This window comes from Lepisma saccharinum, chromosome 2, assembly GCF_977018435.1.
Source record: "Lepisma saccharinum chromosome 2, izLepSacc3.1, whole genome shotgun sequence".
Taxonomy (NCBI): domain Eukaryota; kingdom Metazoa; phylum Arthropoda; class Insecta; order Zygentoma; family Lepismatidae; genus Lepisma; species Lepisma saccharinum.
Window position 1 is genome coordinate 204,152,365 of NC_139230.1, and position 22,846 is coordinate 204,175,210.

Below are 22,846 nucleotides of genomic sequence, written 5' to 3' on the forward strand. Positions count from 1 at the left end.
TTTTCAGTGGAAGAGTAGCAGAAATTTTTATTTTATACCTATGACAAGTTAGTTCATGCCTTAGCTGAACAATTCAAGAATATTAGTTACAGAAATCGCAAGTAAAGTAGTTGTCTTCTTCCTCCGCTCCACTTCAGCTTTCGTGGGCCCAGCCAAGACACTTTCCACATTGGATCCACCCTTCTCCTTGTTCCCAGTTAGAAAATACATCATTACAAAAAATATAATTTAGTCTTAAATGATGGGTAGTGCCTGGTCTTGCTCGGTGTACCCGGTCTTAACACGCTACTATTGGACTAAATCCGTATTGTTTGTTAGGGTATAAATCCTTAGTAAACATATAATAAGCTGGACTAAAGAGCGTTTTATAACTGTAATGACTATTAAATAAGGATGGTTTAAAAACAAAAGAACATTAGAGAGATAACATCGTAAAACAAACTCACCTACACAGACGCCGTGAATTCAACAGCAACTAGTAAACTAGTAGAGTGTAGTTCACAATCTGTCCGCTAGAGAGGAGAACTAACGACGCCAGAACCAAGGTACTCAGTTTCACCCCACTACCCAATCTTACCCCACCTTCCCCTACTCATCATTCATCTTGTTACAATTAAACTACAGGTAGTAAAATGATGCTAAATAACTAAAAATGCAATGCAATGCAGTCGAACATATAGAGGGAATGAGAGATTTCAAATAAATAAAAAAAATACATAAAACAGTTGACATTTTGCACAGTGACAAAGGATGGAAGAGTATTTCCCTAGTCACTAGGCAAAGAAGACCATCAATAATAGGTCACAGTCAATATGACTAGTATTTTAATTTCAATTGTAATCTGATTACCTATGGACACTTGTCAAAAAGTGTGGATATATATTATGCTGTGGAAAGCAACTTGAATCATAAAATTTGGAGGCAGGGCTGCATCTATTTTTCATAGTTTAGGCTAGGCCTATTGATTTCTGTCCCATACATGGATGTTCACAGGATATTTTCAAGGGAGGGACAAGCAAGTTATTTTTCCAAAGAGGGAGGCAAACTAGGCATATTCTCCACCATAATAATGTTGCCCCCCTCAAAAAACACTCCTTCAGTTTGAAGTTATTATGTTCCTGCAATGACCTTACAATAATTAGCACAAGTTACTGTGACCGAAATGAAATTATATGTGTGAAATATACAATTTTCAGTAATGTCCAAAGGGGGAGGGAGGGTGCCAACCCTTGCCTGGACTTCACAGTTATGTGTGTTCAAAACCCCCACAGCACCTGGTTGATTGAGTTTGAACTTTTCGGGTGTATCAGCACTTAGGTTATTTTGCACCCATCACATTATATGGGGTCTAGCCCGTTGCCATAAATAAAATATAACTAATATAACATAACTGTAATGTCGGAGGACTAAAATATTCTTAACTGGGTTAAAAGCTGAGGCTGTAAAGGGGCATTCAGCACACATAAGGACAAAACACAGGACAACACACACACTGGCCGTAGGTCCAGACGCCAGAGCCTCGTTAGTCTGCAAAATGCAGTCCAGTGTGTACTATGTGGAAGTAAGGTTGACAATTGTATGTACTACATGGAAGGGTCATCCCTTACAACCTGCACCTGTTAATAAAAGGCATAGCATGTAACACATGCATATTATATTATAAATATAGCAATTTACAATATATATTAATAATTAACATGCTTTTCTAATGTTTGTTTGCTTTTATTGTTACAGGCTGAAAGACTTGAAGAAAAGAAAGATTTCCCTCGTTCAAGAAAGGAGTTCCTTATTAGGCATCACTTAGAACGAACAACTGGAGCAGGTTTGTCGTTCATGCTTCTATTGGCATGTACTCTATGTGATCAAAATTATCTGGACACTCACTGGAATTAGGGCGTGAAGTTCGAAGCATCCTCCATCGGATGCACTGGCAATCAATACCGTGTGGGGCCACCCTTGGCCTTGATGACAGCCTCCACTCTCGCAGGCATACTGGCAATCAGGTGGTGAAAGGTATCTTGGGGAATGGCAGCCCATTCTTCACGGAGTGCCGAGATGAGAAGAGCAGTGAATGTTGGTCGGCATGGTCTGGCACGAAGTCGGCGTTCCAAAACATCTCAGAAATGTTCAATGGGATTCAAATCGGGGCTTTGTGCAGGCCAGGCCAGGCCATAAGTGGGGCGTTGTTCTCTTGAAACCACTGTCCCACATTGCCTGCAGTGTGGATGGGCGCATTGTCGTGTTGATGCACGCAATCATCATCTGCGAACTGTTCTTCGATGGTAGGCAGCATGAACGTTTGTAAAATGTCAACGTAATGATGTGCCGTGACAGTGCCATGCAAAGCAACGAGGGGACCAAGCCCCTTCCAGGAAAAACATGCCCACATTGTCACCCCACCTCCACTGAATTTCACTGTCGGCACAACACAGGATGCTAAATGTCGTTCATGAGGCATTCGCCACACCCACACACGACCATCGGATCGCCACATGGTATAACGCGATTTGTCACTCCACATCATGGATTTTCACTGTTATAACGACCAGTTGCGCCTCTCCTTACACCATGCAAGGTGGTGCTTCGCATTTCGTTGGGTGATGTGGGGCTTATGGGCAGCCGATCATCCATGGTAACCGAGTCGTCATACCTTACTTGCACAGTCATGCTGCTAGGATTACATCCTGCCCTGGTTTGGAATTCCTATGTGATGGTGGTGACCGCTGATTGCCGGTTCTCTCGTACTACCCTATTCAACACTCGGTGGTCTCTGTCTGTCAACATGGGCACTCGGCCAGAACGTTTTGCAGTTGTACACGTCCCATTACGTTTCCACTTTACTATCTCATCGGCGACAGTGGACTTTGGGATGTTTAGGAGGGTGGATATCTCGCGCACTGACTTGTTACTCCTGTGGCACCCAATCACTTCACCACGTTCGAAGTCTGTAAGTTCCTTTGGCCGACCCATTCTGCTGTCTTGTGCACTATGCTGCCTGTAGTGGTCCCTTGCTTGCCTCACCTCCCTGTAGATGGCACCACAGAGTGGCCTACTATGCGCAACACACATTTTGCCTGGTGTCCGGATATTTTTGATCACATAGAGTATATTTGGTTTTATCGTAACTCCTCACTGCTGCAGCAGTACATGTTTCCTGCCTCTGTAGCTCATCTTCATTGTGCAGCTGTTCCTGTTACCACTCTACTGCTTTAGTTCCTCAGCTATACATCTGTCTGAAAAATAACTTGTTTTACATTTATATATATAATTCATCTATAGCAATTTCCTCATTGTCAAAATATGTTACCCTGGTTGAGAAAAACCTATTTCCTCCAATTTTAAACTATTTGAAACATTGATTATGAAATTTTGCATAGTAAGATTTGCATATTCTTTGCAGCTGATGGAGCTTTACTTCCTTCTCCAACTCGGGAGAAGCTAGAGCCTGTGTTAACTCGTCGTAAAGAGGAGGATCAAATCAGGAGTCCACCAAAAGCTAGCCCTAAGAGTAGTCCTAGATCAGGTTCGTGAATTAATTAAATAAATCATTATAAGTGTCCATCAATCATGAAAACATTATAAAACAACCTCTATCTCAGAAGCACAGTAAAGAATTAGTATAATAGGAATTGTAGCTTTCTTGGCGATTTGATTCAAACAAGTGTTCTTGGGTTACCAGCCAGGTTAAATCGGCGTTAGCATCTGACATTTCAAGTGCCAGTGGCGTATGCAAGGGGTGGGTTACAGGGTTTAACCCCCCCTTGGGAAAAAAATTAAATGGCCAATTTATAACAGTCAAAGATCTGGGACAATACTATTACTACTTCTACTACTACTACTATTATTATTATTAATAATAATAATAATAATTTGAATTATTATTACCATGCAGCATGGAGAAAAGCACAGCATTCCATACACACGCGTCTTTCAGAGTGATGCCTGGAAAATAAACACGAGTTCTTGAAAATAAAATATGAGGGTAACTATGATTTAAAAGATAAAAAAAAATGTTTTGTGTCTCAGTTGCAACAATGTTCAATACACTGGCGTATGCAGGTTTTTTTTTCGGGAGGGGCAGGATGCATAATAAAATATTTCGTATTTTTGGAGCTTTTCAGTCTATTAAAATTGTATTCAAAGACGAAAATGGTAATTGGGACACACTTCAAAAGAGGTTTCGCATTTACACATTTTGATTTTTTAAAGTTCTTAACGGATTTTTATTTGAAAATTCTGATTTTCTCAAAATTTCGGTAGGGACTGGAACACCAGTGTTCAATGAACATGTATTTTTTTTTGTGTGAACAATGAGAATTAACTAAATAAAGTTCTTGGTTTGTTGTAAGAGACTAATGTATAGACAAAGGCAAGGCGGACAAGAATACAGTCACCAGTTTGCCTTCCCATTGTATTGTTTGCCGCAGCACGTTTGAATGTCTCTCTTTAAAATGTCTGAACTTGTGGACTAGACAATTATTCAAACGACAATAAGCTTAACTATTGTAAGATGTTTTGTTGGTAAGAACAGCGAGACAATCCAGATGTGAATTATCGGGGACATTTATGCGGGGAAGAAGCAGGAAAAATTCCAACCAATTTCGGGAATCGGATCCGGATCTCCCGCGTGATTGTCAGATGCTCTACCGACCAGACCTTGGATGACTTCCATACTTTGATTATTTCAATTTATTTTAATATATTTTCTTGTTTTTATGGAATTTCTTCACCCTTAAAATGTCTCACCTCGTTGACCAGACAATTATTTCATAAGAAAGAAACAAAAAAATGCTCCCAGGATTTCATAAAAATCGAATGACTAGAAAGTAATTTCGTTCTATTGTTTTCATAAATACTATATTTTAGTAGATCTCTACTACTTAATAGTAGTATTATTAGTAGTAATTCAGCTAATTAATTAATTATAAGTATTATTATTTAATTAGAGTATAATAAAACAATGGTAATGTGAATTTGGAGAAAGTTTTAGAAATAACCCCCCCCCTTCCCCCTTGATGAAATCCTGCATACGCTACTGTCAAGTGCATATATTGCTCTCATCTTCAGGAAATGAAGTTGATAGCTCGAAGATGATGCACTTGAAACGTTGGATGCTAACGCTGATTTAACCTGGCTGGTAAGCCGAGAACACTTGTTCGAACTAGTATATTATAAATAAAAGTTGTTTCTTTTAATATTTTGAAATATACACTGAAGTTACACTGGTAGTTTTAAATATATGAATGGTAGAAATCTCTACCCAAGTATTCAAAGACCCATCATATATATAAGGTAATTTCACCTTTTAATGAAGTATATCCAACATCTATTTCATAATAATAAAACTTTACAATTCTGCACTTTTAAAACCACAACGTTTGAAGTGGAGTAAATTTAGCTACTTCATACTACAGTTATTACTAACAGATATACACAGGAGTGGAATGGAAATAAGGATTAAAAGAAAGTTTATGAATACCCTGCTGAAAATTTCTACTGTTTACAGTAGACAAATTCTACTGTTTTATAATAATAATAATAATAATAAATTCTTTATTTCCGTAGACCCATATCCATGCATGTGAAAACGTCATACAATACTAAATTTTACAAATGGAGTAGGATTACAATGAAAAGAACAAAATGCAAACACAAAAATACAAATAAATCATATGGGTTAACAGTTATAAGCATCACATACTAAAATTGTAAAAGAGAAAATCCAAATATAAAGAGACATACAATATCAAAATAATTTAAATGCTTCAATTTACTAGTCCAGTTTAACTATTTAAATTCATTGAGATTATATAGAGGTATATCTGTTAAATACTGTTTAATTGCCTTCAGGTTCTTGTGAGTTTCTGTAATTTGTTTGATGTGTGTGGGAAGTTTGTCATGGTATTTTATTCCTGCAACATGAGGTGATTTGTCTGAAAGAACAAGTCTGTGTGCTTGCATGTGAGAGTTCTCTTTTTGACGAGTGTTGTGCTGATGGACGGTCTAATTTTTATCTAATTTACGGTGTTTTAGTACATATTCAATTACTTTATAAATATATAGGGAATATATGGTCATAATTTTATTTTCTCTAAATAATTCTCTACATGAGTTTCTAATTGGTATTTTGAACATATACTGTATTGCTCTTTTCTGTAGAGTAAGCAATCTTTGAGTGTATTTCTGCACAGCTCCTCCCCACGCTATTATGCAATATTCAAGGTATGGATATACATGTCCATAGTATAGATTTGTGTTTATTTCAGACCCTTAGGAGTTTTAGGAGATATAAGTTTTCCCCTACTTTTTTGCATACATGGTCAATATGATATGCCCATCTTAATTTGTCATCAATAACTAAACCTAAAAATTTAACTGCATTTTCATAATTGATTTGATTATCATCTATTTGTAAGTTTATATTATCAAAATTGGGTTTATTTCCAGGATTGAAAGTCTTATACATTGTTTTTTGATACTTTATATTCAAGTTATATGAATTTATGTGCTGAGTTATTATATTTACTGGTATGTAGGTTTGTCTTTCTAATTGTTCTTGTGTTTTTGCACTGCAAGTTATGGTTGTGTCATCTGCGTATGTTAAAATATTTGTATTGTCTGGGGGCAGGTAAGTCGTTGGTATGAACAGTAGCGGGCCTAGTATGGAGCCTTGAGGGACACCTGTTTTTGCATATTCAGTGTCAGATATAATTTTGTGAACCACGGAGTTTTCAGTATGTAGTATCTGAGTGTACTGTGGTCTACCCGTGAGAAAAGATTTTATCAGTTTGTATGTATTTCCTCTAATGCCAAGATTGTATATTTTTTGCACGAGCATAGAGTGGTCTAAGCAGTCAAAGGCTTTGGACAGATCCAGGAAAATAGCACAGGGTATCTCATTATCTTCTAATGCATCTACAATTATCTCAATAAATTGAGAAGTAACTGTACTTGTCGATTTACCCTTTTGGAAACCATGTTGTAGTGGACTAATTATGTTATATTTGGCACAGAATTCGCATATTTTATTACAAATGATTTTCTCTAACAGTTTTGAGAAAGATGATGTGATCGTTATTGGTCTATCGTTTTTTTATTTCTGTCTCCAGTCCATTTTTTAGTATTGGTTTGATTATACTTTTCTTCAGTACTTTTGGGAAAATTCCACAATTGATAGAGGTATTTATAGCATACTGTAGTGGTAATGTAATGTATTGAGAACATTTTTTAATTAGATAATTTGACCAACCATCTGGACCTGCTGATTTCTTATTATTTAAATTTTATATCGTAGTTTCTAGTTCATTTGAGGTTATTGCATCTAAATAAATGGAGTTCAGTACAGTATTTGATTCAATTTTAGTTGTTTGGGCACTTTTGGGGTCAATGGGACAGTTTACATAGGAATTTGAGAAATACCTATTGAATGTATCCACAATGTGTTTAGGGTTAGTTATTTCTACTTCATTTTCAAATAATGTGGTATTTTCATTACACTTATTGGGTTTTTGCCTCTTTGCTCATTTGTGATATTCCAAATTGCCTTTGATGTATTACTATTATTTCTGATATTATCTTTGAGGTGTTTGGATTTTGCATATTTTATTAGTTTTTTATATTCATTTTTCTTTATTCTATAGGACTCACAAAGTTTGTTTTCCTTAGTTATGTGCATTTTGTCATAAATATCTTTGAGGTCGTTCTTTTTGTGTATTATTTAATTTGAGACCCAAGTATTTGTTTTTTTGTTTGGTTGAACATGCTTTATTTTTAAGGGTCATGCAAGATTTATGAAGTAAGTTAGTATGGTTATAAACTTCTCCCATATGTTTTCGGTTTCACTTTCTTGAAAGACTAGAGCCCAATTTTCTTTACCTAACAGGCAGGGCCGGATTAACCTATGGGCAACTGGGGCAATTACCCTGAGGTCCCCACCAAAAGGAAGCTGTGAAGGGCCTCTACCAAAAAAAATATTTTAACCAGCTGTCTATGCTTGTGAAAAATTACATAAGAAGTTGTAAAAATAAAAATAAAAATCTTCAAGTCTATACTCTTATGGATCCAATTGTAGCACAGCTCTCAGTCGATCTTTGTAGATATCTGAAGCTCAGTATACTTTATATCATGGATTGCTTTGGCTGTGGTGTGGAAATAAGGCACACTTATTCAAACAGTCAATTCTCAGATACAATTAAAGTAATAAATAATCCTACGAAGTTTATAACAAGAACGTGCATGGCGGGGATTTGACCGCATTTTTTTTCTTGCCTATTTGGGCATATGTGGTGGTTTGGCCCTTTTCCCCCACTTTATCTATGCTGGACATGTAGGGGACATGCTGGGCAACCAATAGTTTTAACAGTGACCCTATACCATTTAAAAGGCACAGTTCAGTTTCATCTGCGGTGCTTTTGACCGCATGCGCTTTCTCGTGTTATAGATTTAACAATATATCTTTATTGGATTTTCCTGTATTTTATGAACCCGGAAGAAGATGAAATTCATAGGCTTCTTGAAATCGTCGAGACTGAGGAGCAATGTGATAAAGAGCTTCGAAGGCAATTTAAAAGAGTTAGATGACACATTTTTGGCTATGAATAATGTGAATCAGAAAAAGAGAGAAAATGCATCCACTGTTCACTCTACGTCTGCCGTGAACACATATTTTTTTAATGTGTGAAATGTTCAAATGGAAATCTTGATGGCGATGAAGTGGATGTGGAGTAAAGAGATGAAATAATGAATAGCATTTTATAGGTTTGTCGCGTGTTACTCACAAATCCAGAATATAGAAAAGGAAAGTTAAAAATTGTACTTACGTAAGTGAGTATAGTGCTCTTATTGTAGAACGACGTTTCAGAGATTGACTATCTCTTTCCTCAGGTTCGTATAAAAACTAAGTACTTGGCATAGTACTGCGTCAAAAATGTAATATGAGGATTGTGGTTAAGGGTTGGTTAGGGTACATTTAAAATATTAAGTTTTTGCCATTAGAAGTACGTAAAAAACCAAGCCGTTCCCTAATAAAACTTGTACAGTAGACCTATCCACAGTTAAAAAAGTTAAAAAAGTTAAAATTCTAAAAAACCTGCATAAATCACAATGCAACCTGCAAAGGCCAAACCTGCAGGTTGCATTGTGATTTATGCAGGTTTTTTAGAATTTTAACTTTTTTAACTTTTTTAACTGTGGATAGGTCTACTGTACAAGTTTTATTAGGGAACGGCTTGGTTTTTTACGTACTTCTAATGGCAAAAACTTAATATTTTAAATGTACCCTAACCAACCCTTAACCACAATCCTCATATTACATTTTTGACGCAGTACTATGCCAAGTACTTAGTTTTTATACGAACCTGAGGAAAGAGATAGTCAATCTCTGAAACGTCGTTCTACAATAAGAGCACTATACTCACTTACGTAAGTACAATTTTTAACTTTCCTTTTCTATATTCTGAAATAATGAAATAGATAAATTGTTAAAAAAAATGGAGTAGTAAGCGTAGAAAATATACTGCAATTGTAAAAACCTTATAGTATCATAATTTTGTTCTCTCTAAAACCTATGCATCAAACCTATTTAAAATTATGTTTGTTTCATCATTACATTGTATTCTTACAATTATAAAAATGAACAAGAACAATTACATATTAAACATTTGTAAAATTGTGTTTTTTGCCTATTATATTCTTACAAAATGGAGAACAAAACATTTTCTTTAAAAAGTGCATTAAACTTTTGAAAACTCGCAACAATTTTATTTATTGTATTAAAAATAATAAAATATATCAAAGAAAGAAGGAAACAATGAAATACAAGAAAACTGAATTTGAAATATGATGAAACAAACCCAACAGACTTAAATATTCAAGTGCGGTCATTAATAACATCGTATTAGAACTGAGTTTTTCTGGTGAAAAAAATTGTGGAGATACTAAAGTCGTTTTCACGTTCAGAAGACACAACGGCGCTTATGCAGAAACCGCACATTGTTGCCAATACAGCGCTAGCTCATGTCGCTGGGAAATGATGACCTTCCTTCACAATGAAGGTGTTACATATTTTGTATATATAATGATAATTATATGTAATTATTAATATTAATATTATACTGTGAACGTTACAGTTACCCTTTTTACTATGTTCCATTGCGATCACTACACACGCGAGTGTAATGCACGAATATGACACTTCAGAAATCACTTAAAAAAGTAAAAAACACAGAGCTCACACAACTGAAAACACTTTTTTAAGAGAGGGAAAAAGTCTAAACAGACCAAAGCAGATCTCTCACTCAAGTAAGGGGAACCTGCCACATGGGTTAGATTCAAGTTGCAACCCAAACAAACAAATGAGTTATGGCCCACGTGAACTGATAAGATGTGAATGACTCAAGCAAGGCATGTCATATTTCTATCTTGAAGCTCCATATTTTGTCACGTGTTGGAAAGCCTTTCAAAGGTTAATATGGTGTCTATGAATTTATGTGTATGTTGGAAACTGAAAGGTGATCTTCATTTCAGTATTAATGTCCACAATAATGTAAACAAAAACAACGTGTATTTGCGACAGCACTAATGTTGCTCACAACAGCAGCATTGGAAATAATTGTCAATTATTAAATTTAAGTAATTTCAATTCTATTATAACAAACTGCATGAAGTTCATATTTTTACTGAATGGAAATAAAATAACAACTCGAAAACTTGGTGGTGATTAGCCGGAATGCTGTGGTGAGTCAGCTCAAGATGGCCAGACAACGTCTCCTTACTTCGTGCATGGTTCGGGTTAAAAAGAAACTCCAAATGCATGGAAGTAACATTTCTGGGAACCTTTGAGTGGTTATAAAAAATAATTTCATTATTTTCTCCACAGCTTTGTCGCTGGAAGGTTTTACTTGGAATTACAGAACAAAAAATGGCCAGCGACGACATTTCCTACTGCACGAATATAAAAAATCTCCACATACTTTATTTAAATATTTTTTAATGCAAATATGCTTTAAAGTATTGATAAATTCTGAGTACCACCGTCACCTATGACAATTAAAAAACAGTGTCAATTTTTTTAATAATGAATGCTTCAATTTTGCGGCATGTTTCAACGTTAGGAATGAAAACAATGTAAAAATTGTGTTTTCACAGAAAATTTGCGTTTTTAATTTATCTAAAATTATGTAAGCAAGTTACCAGTGTTTTGTGTTCACCATCGTATTCTCTACAAAATTTCCTGCAAAACTGCAGGTACCGATTTTACTTAAGCTAAATTTGTAAATCCAGAAATTTCACAACAGCGTGCTCGTATTTCCCATAAGAAAAGCATTGCCCATAAGTGCCCATTGTGTCTTCTGAACGTGAAAATGACTATAGCGCTCTCTCTCGGTGCATCAGTGAACTACGGGACACCTAACTTTAAGCAGAGCTTTTGTAATCCACCCAAATTAAGCTAACGGATGGTGGAATGAGTTGATTGTTTCCTTTTGGCTTTCGGCCATTGAGTACTTTTCTCAACAGTGTGTGACTTACATGTTATGGTTGAGTAGTGAAGTGTTCCACAATGAACCGGTCGGTAATTGTCCAGTAGATGGACCGTGCATATATAGTGTACTCTTAATTGTAAATAATATCATTTATAATAAATTATGTACGTAAGAACAGTCTAGTGCTCAGTTCTCTGTTTTCATCTGAACCCCCTTAATATTTACTATATATCTTAGTTACGGTGTTCACTCTTCATAATATACTGTACACATTTAGATGCAGAATTTTACTGCTGCTATAGCGCTACAATTTTCGTCCTGTAACTTTATTTTACTGCGCTATTATTCCTTGCAAACGTATTTGCGATATGTTTGATTGTGAAGGACTACTGATTCAAAATCAGGTCTACCATTTCAACTGCTGAAAATTTGTGGTTAACATATTAACATAAAGCTCGTAGTATAAAATAATAAAAAAAATGGGGGCCCCACAAAACATTTTGCCCAGGGGCCTCCACAAACCTTGATACGGTCCCGCTAACAGGTGTAACAAATAGTTTACGTTGTCTTCCCCCATGTTTCGGCTTTCTATTTGTATAGGTTTTTTGGTGTTGTAATGTAGTTTGATTACACTAACTTCAACAATTTGTGCTGTGTGATCAGATATTAAGTTGTGTATCACTTCTGCCTGTATTGTGTCAAAGGGGAGATTGGTGATAACATGATCTATTAGACTTTTGGAGTTACATGTTATTCTAGTTGGATCTGTGATTATCTGTGAGAGTCCATAGGACCTAAGGAGATCAATGTATTCTGTATTTTTATTGCTTTTGAGGAGGTCAATGTTAATATCTCCCAGGATAATGTCTACTACTTTGTACTGTGAAATGTACTGAAATCCTATGGTAGATCTACTGTACAGCTACTGTACTCTACAGTAGGACTACTGTACTGCAAAAACAATGTGAATAATAATGCATAATACTTGCTTCAATATATTATAAAATCATTTATTGACTCCGAGAATAGACAAATTAATTGCTGACACCATATTTTCAGAGATTTCGAAGTGCATTGGAAAAACAGTACATGAACTGAATTTCTACTGTTTTTCTAATGAATACTACTGAAGTCAGATACATCTTAATGAATAAGTTACTACAACTCTTTCTTAAGCAATAACTCAACCTTAAAGTAGCTAGTAGGTTCAATGATCTACTGAAAACAGTAGACACAGGGGTGCCCACAGGGGGATATTATGGCGCAAGTTGTGCCATCGAGATTTTTTGTGGGGATTTTTCCCTTCAAATAATATAAAATTCAACATTTATATCTCTTTCCAAAATATATGTAAAAATTTTACACCTTAAATGCACCATATTTAATCCATTAGATGAAGAAAGCAAAGTGTTTAAGGGTATTATCGAAGGAGGGGGGGGGATATCCAACTCTTACTTATTAGTCCTTAATTGACATGTGGGTTCTGAGGGGGAGGGGTTCTGAATTAAACTTTGGGAGTGGACAGTATCCAACTATAGGTCTTAGATTATGGCGTGTATTTTAGTTAGTCTAAAATTGGCATGGAAATTTTGGTGGTAGGATTGAGTATTCAATTCAAAGAGGGAGATAAAGCTCTTGATAAAGCATTAAATCTTAGATTGTCGAGGAATTGATGTAGTGGAGAGAGAGTTCAAACATTAAATTTCGGAGACTGTATTTACACTTTTTCGACCCCGAATGTGCCAGAGGAAAAGCTGGAAAAGACTAAATATCTCTAGAATGGATCTTATGAAAGTATTGACACCCCATAAAATTAATATTCTTGAAAGCCTGCAAAGAAATGGATGAAAAAATTTTCTTGCTTGCTTCGCTCGCATTAATGTGTTGCGAGCATGCGTGTTTGGCACTTGAATTAGGTGAATGTGAAGTTTTTATACTATAGCTGCATTACAAGACAAGCGATATTCTCGATAGTCTCAATTATGATCAACAATTTTAGGGGTGGTCTTCATTGATGGGCATCCCTGTTTATGGAGAAGGGGCAGATGAAGTATAGTGTTCAATAAAGCTAAGGAAAAAGTTACTTTCGGTAGACACGCTGTAGTAATTAAATACTTTGTGGGGATTACGATATGGTTTGAGGTCGCAAATGATTTGATTTGGGGGAGATGCATGACATGATTTGGGGGGATGCATGACATGATTTGGGGGGACGCATGACATGATTTTGGGGGATGCACCATTGGCCTAGGGGGATGGATGGGCACCCCTGAGTAGACAGAATTTTCAGCAGGGGTTGGAATTAATCTGTTTCTCATGTATGAACGTTTAGAATGTTCCACTTAACTTGCTACAGGCAACACAAATACAGCATGAATGCAAGTAAAACTGACCCCCGTCAGATCTGTGCCAAGATAATTTGGACATGAATATCCCTGCACACGCTGTCTTGGGAATCTCTGGATCAAGTGAATGTAAAAAGCACAAAGCTCAAGAGGACTCAACCAATGAAAGCATGAGAGAAGAAGTTAGTGCATGGAGGGGAAAAAGTGGCTTCAGCTACCAGCCATTTGCAGCAGTATGCAGTGCTTTGCTGTGCCCACTCACTTTCTCCACTTCTCTACCATTACGGATGGCCATCCTCCACAGATTCCCGAAACAGAGTGTAGGTATTTATAATAGTTTTGTGATAAAATGAAAGGCCAAGCTTTTTTGTAGAAAACAAGTCTTTATTCACATCTGTACCACTCTTACAATGCAGTTCAAAGTTTTTATTTATATTTTTATGTGTAAACAAATGTGTTATTATTATTTCACTTTCTTGCCATAAAACACAATTCTTTAATAAAACACATTCTTTCTCTCACATTACATTAATTGCAGTTTCACTTAGGTGTCAATGCCCCAAAAATCCACTTGTTTGGGGGAAGCTCTAACTAGATTTATGTTCTAATTCTAGCTCGTTCACATTCTGTTGGTCCTGGTGTAAGTTCTGAGAACCGATCACCAAAGAGACAACCACGAACGCCATCTGTAGCTCCAGTTGCAACCCAAATGCAGAGGCCATATGTCAATGGCCCTGTTCACACAGAAAGACGACCACGTCCCAGTAAGTGCCTTTTTAAACTTTTCACATTTTAATACTATATATCTCTGACATCCCCATACTGTTAGTTGTGTTTTATTCTTTTTTTAATGAAAGGGAAAAATATGATGTAAATGTATCAGGGTAAGAAAAATATACAAAATGATAAAGGTGGTGTGTGATCAATAATAATAATAATAATAATAATAATAATAATAATAATAAAACATAACATACATAAATATAATTGACAGACAAATACATTTTGAGAACTGGTTAATAAAAAATGGTATAATAAAAAACTCTTTGTGTGTATGCATTAGGTGTATTGTGATCATCAATGAAAAGTCTTACTGCATAAGAGAAATCTTACAGAGCAGAAATGAATTATCTTTGAAGTTGTATTCAACTCTACACTATCTTGTTTTTAGTATTAGAGGTTCAGCAATTGGTTAAAATAACCTTAATATTTGGTATTGATTTAACATTGTGAGCAGGGGTCGAAATGGACCAGAGTGGGTCGGAATGGCATTCAAGTTCATGAATGTGTGGAGCCTTCCCATTCCATTTCATTCCATTTTATCACTGTTGTAATTGGAGACAAAAACAGACAACAGCATGTTAACGAAAGTAAAGCATTCTGTTTCGTAACAATTCCCATTTTGAGCCCTGATTGAGAAGATAATTGGAATGCTGCATAAATGTGTAGGAGGAACTGCAGCATCCTAGAAGGGCACTGATCTGACAGACCTTGCATTAGATTGGTTACCATGCAAGATGAAGATTGTAAATTTGCAGATATTGTTCCAAAGTTTAAAAAGAACAACAACTGGCTGTGTAGGATAAAGATTAGAGTTAACGAACATAGACATGATATGAGAAATTATAACCTTGCTGCAGGACTTGGTGAATATGTTTTGATAGAATGACACAATGTGGGAGAAATTACAGTAAAAGGAGTAAAGGTTTCTCAAGTTGATTATTAAACTAGACATGATGTTTGAAAATAAGATAAAATAGTATTTTCAGAATCCTATGCTATCAAATGGAAGTTTTTGACTATTCTGATAAAATCGTCAATGTGTCCTCTCTCTATTTACGTGTTTTTCTACACCATTGGAAGTTTGATATTCCCAAGAGAACAATACATAATACTCCCATAAGTGTAATGCTAAGTTTTCTCCCCCTCCTACAACCATCCAGCACACAGACACCTCTTTCTCCAGCTCACTGCAGGGAAAGGTCAGTGGGGGAGGAGTGGTTTAGTGTCCTTCCACTGAAACTGTTCCTCCTGGCCTTAAGAGCTGTTTGAGATTTCTGCAGCCTGAGCTGCGGTTCATCCAACGTTATCAAACATGACACATACTTATGTATCACTCCAATAGATGGCACCACATGTAATGTACTTCAGTAATTCCTTTGGTACCACCAAATGCCTCCCATCCTCCTTTTTACTTTTCCCTGATGAAAATCCTCATTTTTAGAACTGAAATGTCAGATACAGTAGCGTGTGGTGACCATTTAGATAGCTAAAGCACTGAATATATAATTATTAAATAAACAATAGTACATCAAGGGGCAGTCTTGCCTTGATAAAAACACTGCATACCACTGCTTTGCGGCAGTTTAGTCTTTCACGGGCTCCGAAAAAATGCGTATCCTGGGAATTATGCAAAATTCGAATTGCTTACCGAAGCAGTGCTTCGGTAGCTTACCTTGAATGCACGTCACTGGTCAGATATTATCTGCTTCTTTATTCCACTTTTTAAGTGCAGAGGAAAGAACAATTACTCTAATAAAGCATTAAGATATGGCAACATGCATCTGTAGTTGGTATCATCAATTGTTCTACTTTGTTTGAATTAAATGTGATTTGAAAATATTTGGGAATTGATAATTTTTTATTCACTCTGAGTGTTGATTTATGTAGTGATTTTTTCAGTGTTTAATTACATTTTCCCCTAACACACCCATATTTTTTACTTGTATACTTATCATATAGTAAAATCTTTATAAGTTGAAGAAATCTTCACTGACTTTAAAAATGATCAGAAAAAATACTAAACAAGAGATTTATTAACATGAAGTTGTTTCATAAACTGAATATAAATATGGAAAATGTCAAGAACTATATTTTGAAAACATGTTCTGCTTGACAGTTACAAAAAAGAAACAAACAAAAATAAATAAGAAAACATTTAATATTTTAATTGGGCATTACACCACCTTTGCATTTATTTTCTTTTTAATCCAGATCCATGTACATCATGAGAAAAGACCATATTTATGAAGTCGTCATCATTTTTCTGAGTGTTAAACATTCATGACATACCTAGAAAACCTTAAATAAATGTTTGTTTCAGCTGTTCCAATAACGACAGCTCGCAGAAATTGTCTCTACACTAAACGTGTCACTGGTAAGTTACATTCAGAAAGTGCCTCTGTTGTCACTAAGAAAAGTATTACATAGAGAAATAGAATGGTTTGCCTGTCATGTGCCTATTTGCCCCAGTTGAAAAGCCTACCTCACTGCAGAGATCTGGTATCATCTGTTCATGGCTGTATTTTCCCTCTAAAGCATTTGATATTGCTTACAAATTTCTGTATGAACATTTTCCATCTATGTGGCTTGTGAATTTCATATGTATATAAATATATATATATATATTCACAAAACTATATATATATATATATATTTTTCTTGCTTCTGTTTCAGCATTGTATGATCTCATATTATTCTATAATATAGATAGTAGTAATATTTATGACTAACACCATGTTCCAAAATAATTCACGTACTAATTAGTGTAAATATACAATGAAAATATATTTTAGCGAAAATAAAGCTATTTTTGATACTAATTTAAATACTATTCTGGATAGACATGTCTAAATAATTACCATGTGAGTTACTAAACTTTCACAACTGTGATCCAGAAATACATATTCTTTTTTGGAGATTATTGAAATACTGAATACTTGTTTTTCAATATTTTTTCAATGAACGTGATTTATATAAGCTGAAGTACAGAGCTTATATTTAGCAATTATGTAAACAATATAATATGAATTTATACTAAACTTGATTAGAGCTTAGATATTAATAGGTTCTGCAATATATTCTTCTATTTTGGATGGAAGTTTTCTATCTCTTGGGTTAATCATGACAATGAGGATGATGGGACCAACACTATGACATATCCATGCTGTAACCAAGTTTTCAATCTGAGACCTCTGGCTTTGCAGTGCATGGCACACATAGAGGCTGGAAGGTTTTGAAATGAAACAATAACTTCGTGACAATAGTTGCAGTCAAAATTAAAGTAAACAAACTGAAACATATGAGATTTACAATGATATGAGCGATTTTCAGATTGCATGTCTTGTGTAGAGGCACCATTGACAGCTAAGCTTCAATATATATACATATGTTGCCATAAATAGTTCTTGCAGCTGTTCATTTAAAGTTTGAATGGGAAAACTGAAATAAAACATAGAAGAAACCTTGAAAAAGATATGAAGAAGATAACTAAAATATACCATTCTCCTTGAAGATCAGGTATACTGCATAAAAAAGTTTAAAATATACAAGGCATTCATCAAATTTAGCATTACTTCCATAATTTCTAAACACAAACCACCACCACCATTGAATGAGACATTAATAATCCATGATGCATTCTGGAGTGATCATACTTTCCTTCTAAAGTGGACCATCCATTTGCAAGGAAGCTTGCATGCTTTTCTCCTGCTCAAGGTTGCTGACCCTCGCACCAGGCATGAGAATGGTTTATTGCTATCCCAACCAGATGTGAAAGTGGATGGGGGGGGGGGTTTGCGGGTTAGGTCAAGTTCCAATATCTCTTCAGTTTTCCACAATATTCAGGCATTCCAAACGTTTGGAAGTTTCGCACCAGTCTGGCCCAGTCTGGCCAATTCACGCGTGCGCAAAGCTTGCTTTGACGTTGTTCTGGTGTTTGATGGAGGTGCTTGGCAGCTTGGGGGCAATTTTCTGTATTGGTATTTAACTATTTATGCATACTTTTTTACCAGGCGTGGATCCATGGGGAGGGCGATGGGGGCCCTCCCAAATCAAAAGCTTAAACTAGGTTTTTCCATACATTATATTTAATTTACATTTCATTTGCATATCAGTATTATACAGTAAGCTCTCCTGTATTTAATTGGTATAATCATTATAGATGGTTATTATGAATATTTTATAAATATTGCAATACCGAATTTCAGTTATTATTATTATTATTTGTTCCCAAGCTTGTATTGAGGATGTGTGCTAAGAATATACATTCTAAATCAAAATTATAAAAATAAGTAAATAACGATCCTAATGCTATATGCATATTTTTACATTCTTACATCAACAGGGGTGACATGATTCTATAGGAGAGGTCCTTGTTTCTTCATTTCCCTATTTCTATTCGCATCTTTATGTAATTACTAATTAGGGTTATCAGGGTAATGGAAATATATAATACTAATTGAGAAAATTAATAAGTATCCTTTACTTATCCCAGATTCGGGCCCAGTACCCTTGTTTTCAGCTGTGCGCATTTATCCCTGTAGACCACGGGGCAAGGCGCAAGGGAGGACACCCCCTCCCCCACAAATTTTCATGTTTATTAAAATGTACAATGGTAGAAGAAATTTTTAAACCCCTTTTGGAACCTAATGTTCATGTTCTGTTCCCCCCCCCCTTCCCAAAGTTAGGCCCAAGTTACAATGGTGACGGAACCTAGAGGGGGAATTATGTTGGTTTCATGAAATGCATGAAGGATAAATTAATTCGCCTCAAAATATATTTCTAGATACGTGATTGCAAGCTCGTCATTGTGTGAACAGTTTCTGTAATTTTCTCTGTTCTTCAGTTTTAAACTCATTCAGCAAGTTCGTATGGCTGTATGTACAATTCTCATTACAAAAAACAGAATCTATAATTTCTTTTTTTTTAAAAAAAAAGCGCACTATCTAAAATAACATTGAAACAAGCGACTCTGTGTTTTGTAAGGATAGGAGCCAGGTCTTGTCACGAGAAATTGACTGATTGCAATGGATGGGCGAAGCCAAGAACACGCAACGAGAAACAGGTGACCTTGATTTTCCAGCTGCAACTGTTTGACTCCAGCTTTTGGCAAATCGCAGTGTCTCGCCAACGGCAAGGGAGCATTTCCCTCTTGTTTTCTTTGTAAATGGATGGCCCGCTTAAGACTTCATACAAAAAGAAATCATGTCATGTACAAACACATTAGATAAGGGCATTTTAAAAAAATAACAGAAAGCCAACAATTATTTGAAATCTCGTACACAAGGTCAAGCCAAGGAAAGTCAAGATTGAAGGAGAAAAAGTGGTTACGATCATGTATGGTGCTAGTATCCATAGTAGTTCATGTTGGCTTCTGTATCCATTTTAATTATGCTATTTTGTGATGTGATTTATATGGTTTGGCCTTTTTTATGAAAAATCTTGCAAGGCGTGGTTATAATCACAAACAATTTCTTGAAATACACCTTTCAAGTTTTGTGCCAGTCAATATTCCCAATGATTATGAGGGATAGTCGGAAAAAAAGTTTCCCTAGTCTGCCATCAACAGAGAGTTTTATTCTTGAGAAAGAACTTGACATGGGCAGAAAGAGGCATCATTACACTAGTTTTCTATATAGTCCCCAGCGACATTCAGGTACTTGTCGTACTGCTTCACAAGTTTCAAGAAACCGTGTTTGTAAAACTGCATGTCCTGTTTACAGATAAAGTTTTGTATGCCAGCTTCCACTTTTGCTGTTGTGGTGAAACGCTTCCCTCTGTAAGGGAGAATGTTGTCCTCTCTAGTGGCTGTGGACAGCTGCCTGGGTCTTGCATCATCCATCACACATTCTCGGCCATCTCGAAATTGCTGACACCATTTGCTTTGACACTACGTGAGGCCCATACACTTCCACCATCCGGTTATGAATTTCCATACCAGAAGTCCCACGTGCCCATTCGTAGTGAACAACAGCTCGCACTCAATCCTTTGTCCACGATTGCAACACACCTCTGTTCTACATGCTGGCCGTGCACACACTTCTCAACTCTTCCTGTCTTCAACACAGCAGTACACTGGCGCCCTCTGCAGGGAAAAGGCCATGCATCAGACAACAAAAGAAGGATGATGCCCACAAACCACAACATATTACCAACTCAAAATATAAACGCTTTCTGGAAATACAAACACAGGAAACTTTTTTCCAACTATTCCTTGTGTGTGTGTGCGTATGTGTGTGTGTGTGTGTGTGTGTGTATATATATATATATTGTTGTAACCCCGTTTTCCTGGGGTTAGAGAGGTACAGGGAAGTTTCATTTAAACATTTAGGTAGAGCTTAATAATGTTTGATGGCTGAACCTGCTCCGTAGGAGGGTAGAGATATGGAAAGTTGGTAAAAAGGTTATTCACGCTTGTTCATACCTGGTAGATGTGTGTGTGGTCTTGTCCTAATGCTTCTCGCAGACCGAATCGTGACAGTTCCAAGGTTCTATCCAGCGATCCTCAGTTCACCAAGCCAAGCGATCCCTTGCGCCTTGTAGCATGCTAGGCAGCGGTAACTCCGTGTTCCATCGTCGTAGTTAGCAGTGTAACGTGTTGTAATCGGACTAGTTATCCATGTAGCGTCGATGAGTGTCAGAATCAAAAGAGAGCTAGCTCCGGGTAGGAGCTTGCTTTTATCATTATAGGCGTCGAAAGGTTGTTAAACCTTTCGAACGCGGTAGATCCTGTTTAGATCCACGCGTTTGCCTTTCCAGTTCCTGGTTTTTACGGAAGTTACAAGCTAGCGCATTCTTGGGATCACTCGCTGGTCGGACAAGTTCAGGAAATGAACAAATGTGAATATTAACATGACGAGGTTTTCTCGGTCTAATGGTCTCCATATCTCTACATTCCCCTTGTTGAAATAATCGAACCACTCTGTGATGGTCGACTACCTCGGCCGGAGTAGGTTATATTTAAAAATTATGATTTATTAACAAATCAAACTCGTAAAAAAAAACCAATACAGTAAATCACTAGAAGAATCACATCATATCGTGGCACCAAACACCTTTGAGAAAAAAAATAGAAAAACACGTAGAATAATAAAAAAAATTAAATTGTAGGTCATAGCCTCGTATAAACTCAAAAAGTACGAGCACAACAACTAAGTCTTGAGGCATGGATAAAATAATTGCTTAAGCGTAACACTGAACTAGTTTTGATTGAATGATGACAGCACAATAAAAAAAAAAAAAAAACACACGTCAGCACAGTGTGAAGAAACGCCGGGAGCCGCAAGCGGTTGTATTCACTGTTTGCTGAGTTCAAAGTACACTCGGCGGAACATACACGATGCTGGGCGGAGCCTTGAGGTATTTAACCTATGGCAACTCTGTAAACTGCATGCCGCCATAGGCTGGACGTGCTGTGCAGCTGACGATAATAAAAAAAACACAAAAGAAAGAGACGTATCTCTAATCCAATATGGGTAGCACCCATGGGCACTAACTTTGGCACTGAAAATGACATATGTTTGTATTAATTGCGTGTGCCTTACGGTACTTGAAGTAGCTGAGCACCGGAACACTTGTAGCCGATGTAAGATAACAATAAGTATCATGTGTCGTCAGTAAACAAGGATGATGCCCACAAACCACAACATATTACCAACTCAAAATATAAACGCTTTCTGGAAATACAAACACAGGAAACTTTTTTCCAACTATTCCTTGTGTGTGTGTGTGTATGTGTGTGTGTGTGTGTGTGTGTGTGTATATATATATATATATATATATATATATATATATATATATACACACACACACATATATACACATCCTCTCCTAGTTTTACTAGAACATACAAACCTAATTATTTTCTTCTTATTTTAAGATTGCATCAGAAGGTAGATACTAAAACTCAAATAATGTGGGAAAACTATATATGCTGTATGTATAAAACTGTATATTTGCAAACTGTATTACTATGTTAACTCTAAATTTGACTATATACCATTTCATTTCATAATAAAAATAAATTACTTACGTGACCAACACCCAAACACACTCAACAAAAACCTCTAGCTTGTTCTTGTTGCCAGAGCATTTAGTTAATTTTGCTAGCTTTAGATGCAGAGAAAGTGAACAATGTAAAATTGTAATTACAAATTTATAGTTGTACTTTTCTCTTGCATGCAGTACTGTTCTTTGCATGTACATCATTTACAATAATTGATGCGAATTTTTTCACTGCAA

The 22,846-nt window shown here is 36.1% G+C and overlaps 1 protein-coding gene across 6 annotated transcripts in view; it reads left to right on the forward strand.

Moving 5' to 3' along the window:
- LOC145984273 (uncharacterized) overlaps positions 1 to 22,846 on the forward strand; it is a 466,606-nt gene that overhangs the window by 410,416 nt on the left and 33,344 nt on the right. For 4 of the 6 annotated variants that reach the window (XM_083117902.1, XM_083117908.1, XM_083117904.1 and 1 more), the window contains 4 exons: positions 1,735 to 1,822; positions 3,401 to 3,523; positions 14,440 to 14,589; positions 16,929 to 16,982. In XM_083117902.1, the coding sequence (XP_082974028.1) occupies positions 1,735 to 1,822; positions 3,401 to 3,523; positions 14,440 to 14,589; positions 16,929 to 16,982 (415 nt within the window). The remainder of the gene's footprint in view (positions 1 to 1,734; positions 1,823 to 3,400; positions 3,524 to 14,439; positions 14,590 to 16,928; positions 16,983 to 22,846) is intronic. The other 2 variants (XM_083117903.1, XM_083117905.1) reach the window with 1 other exon arrangement.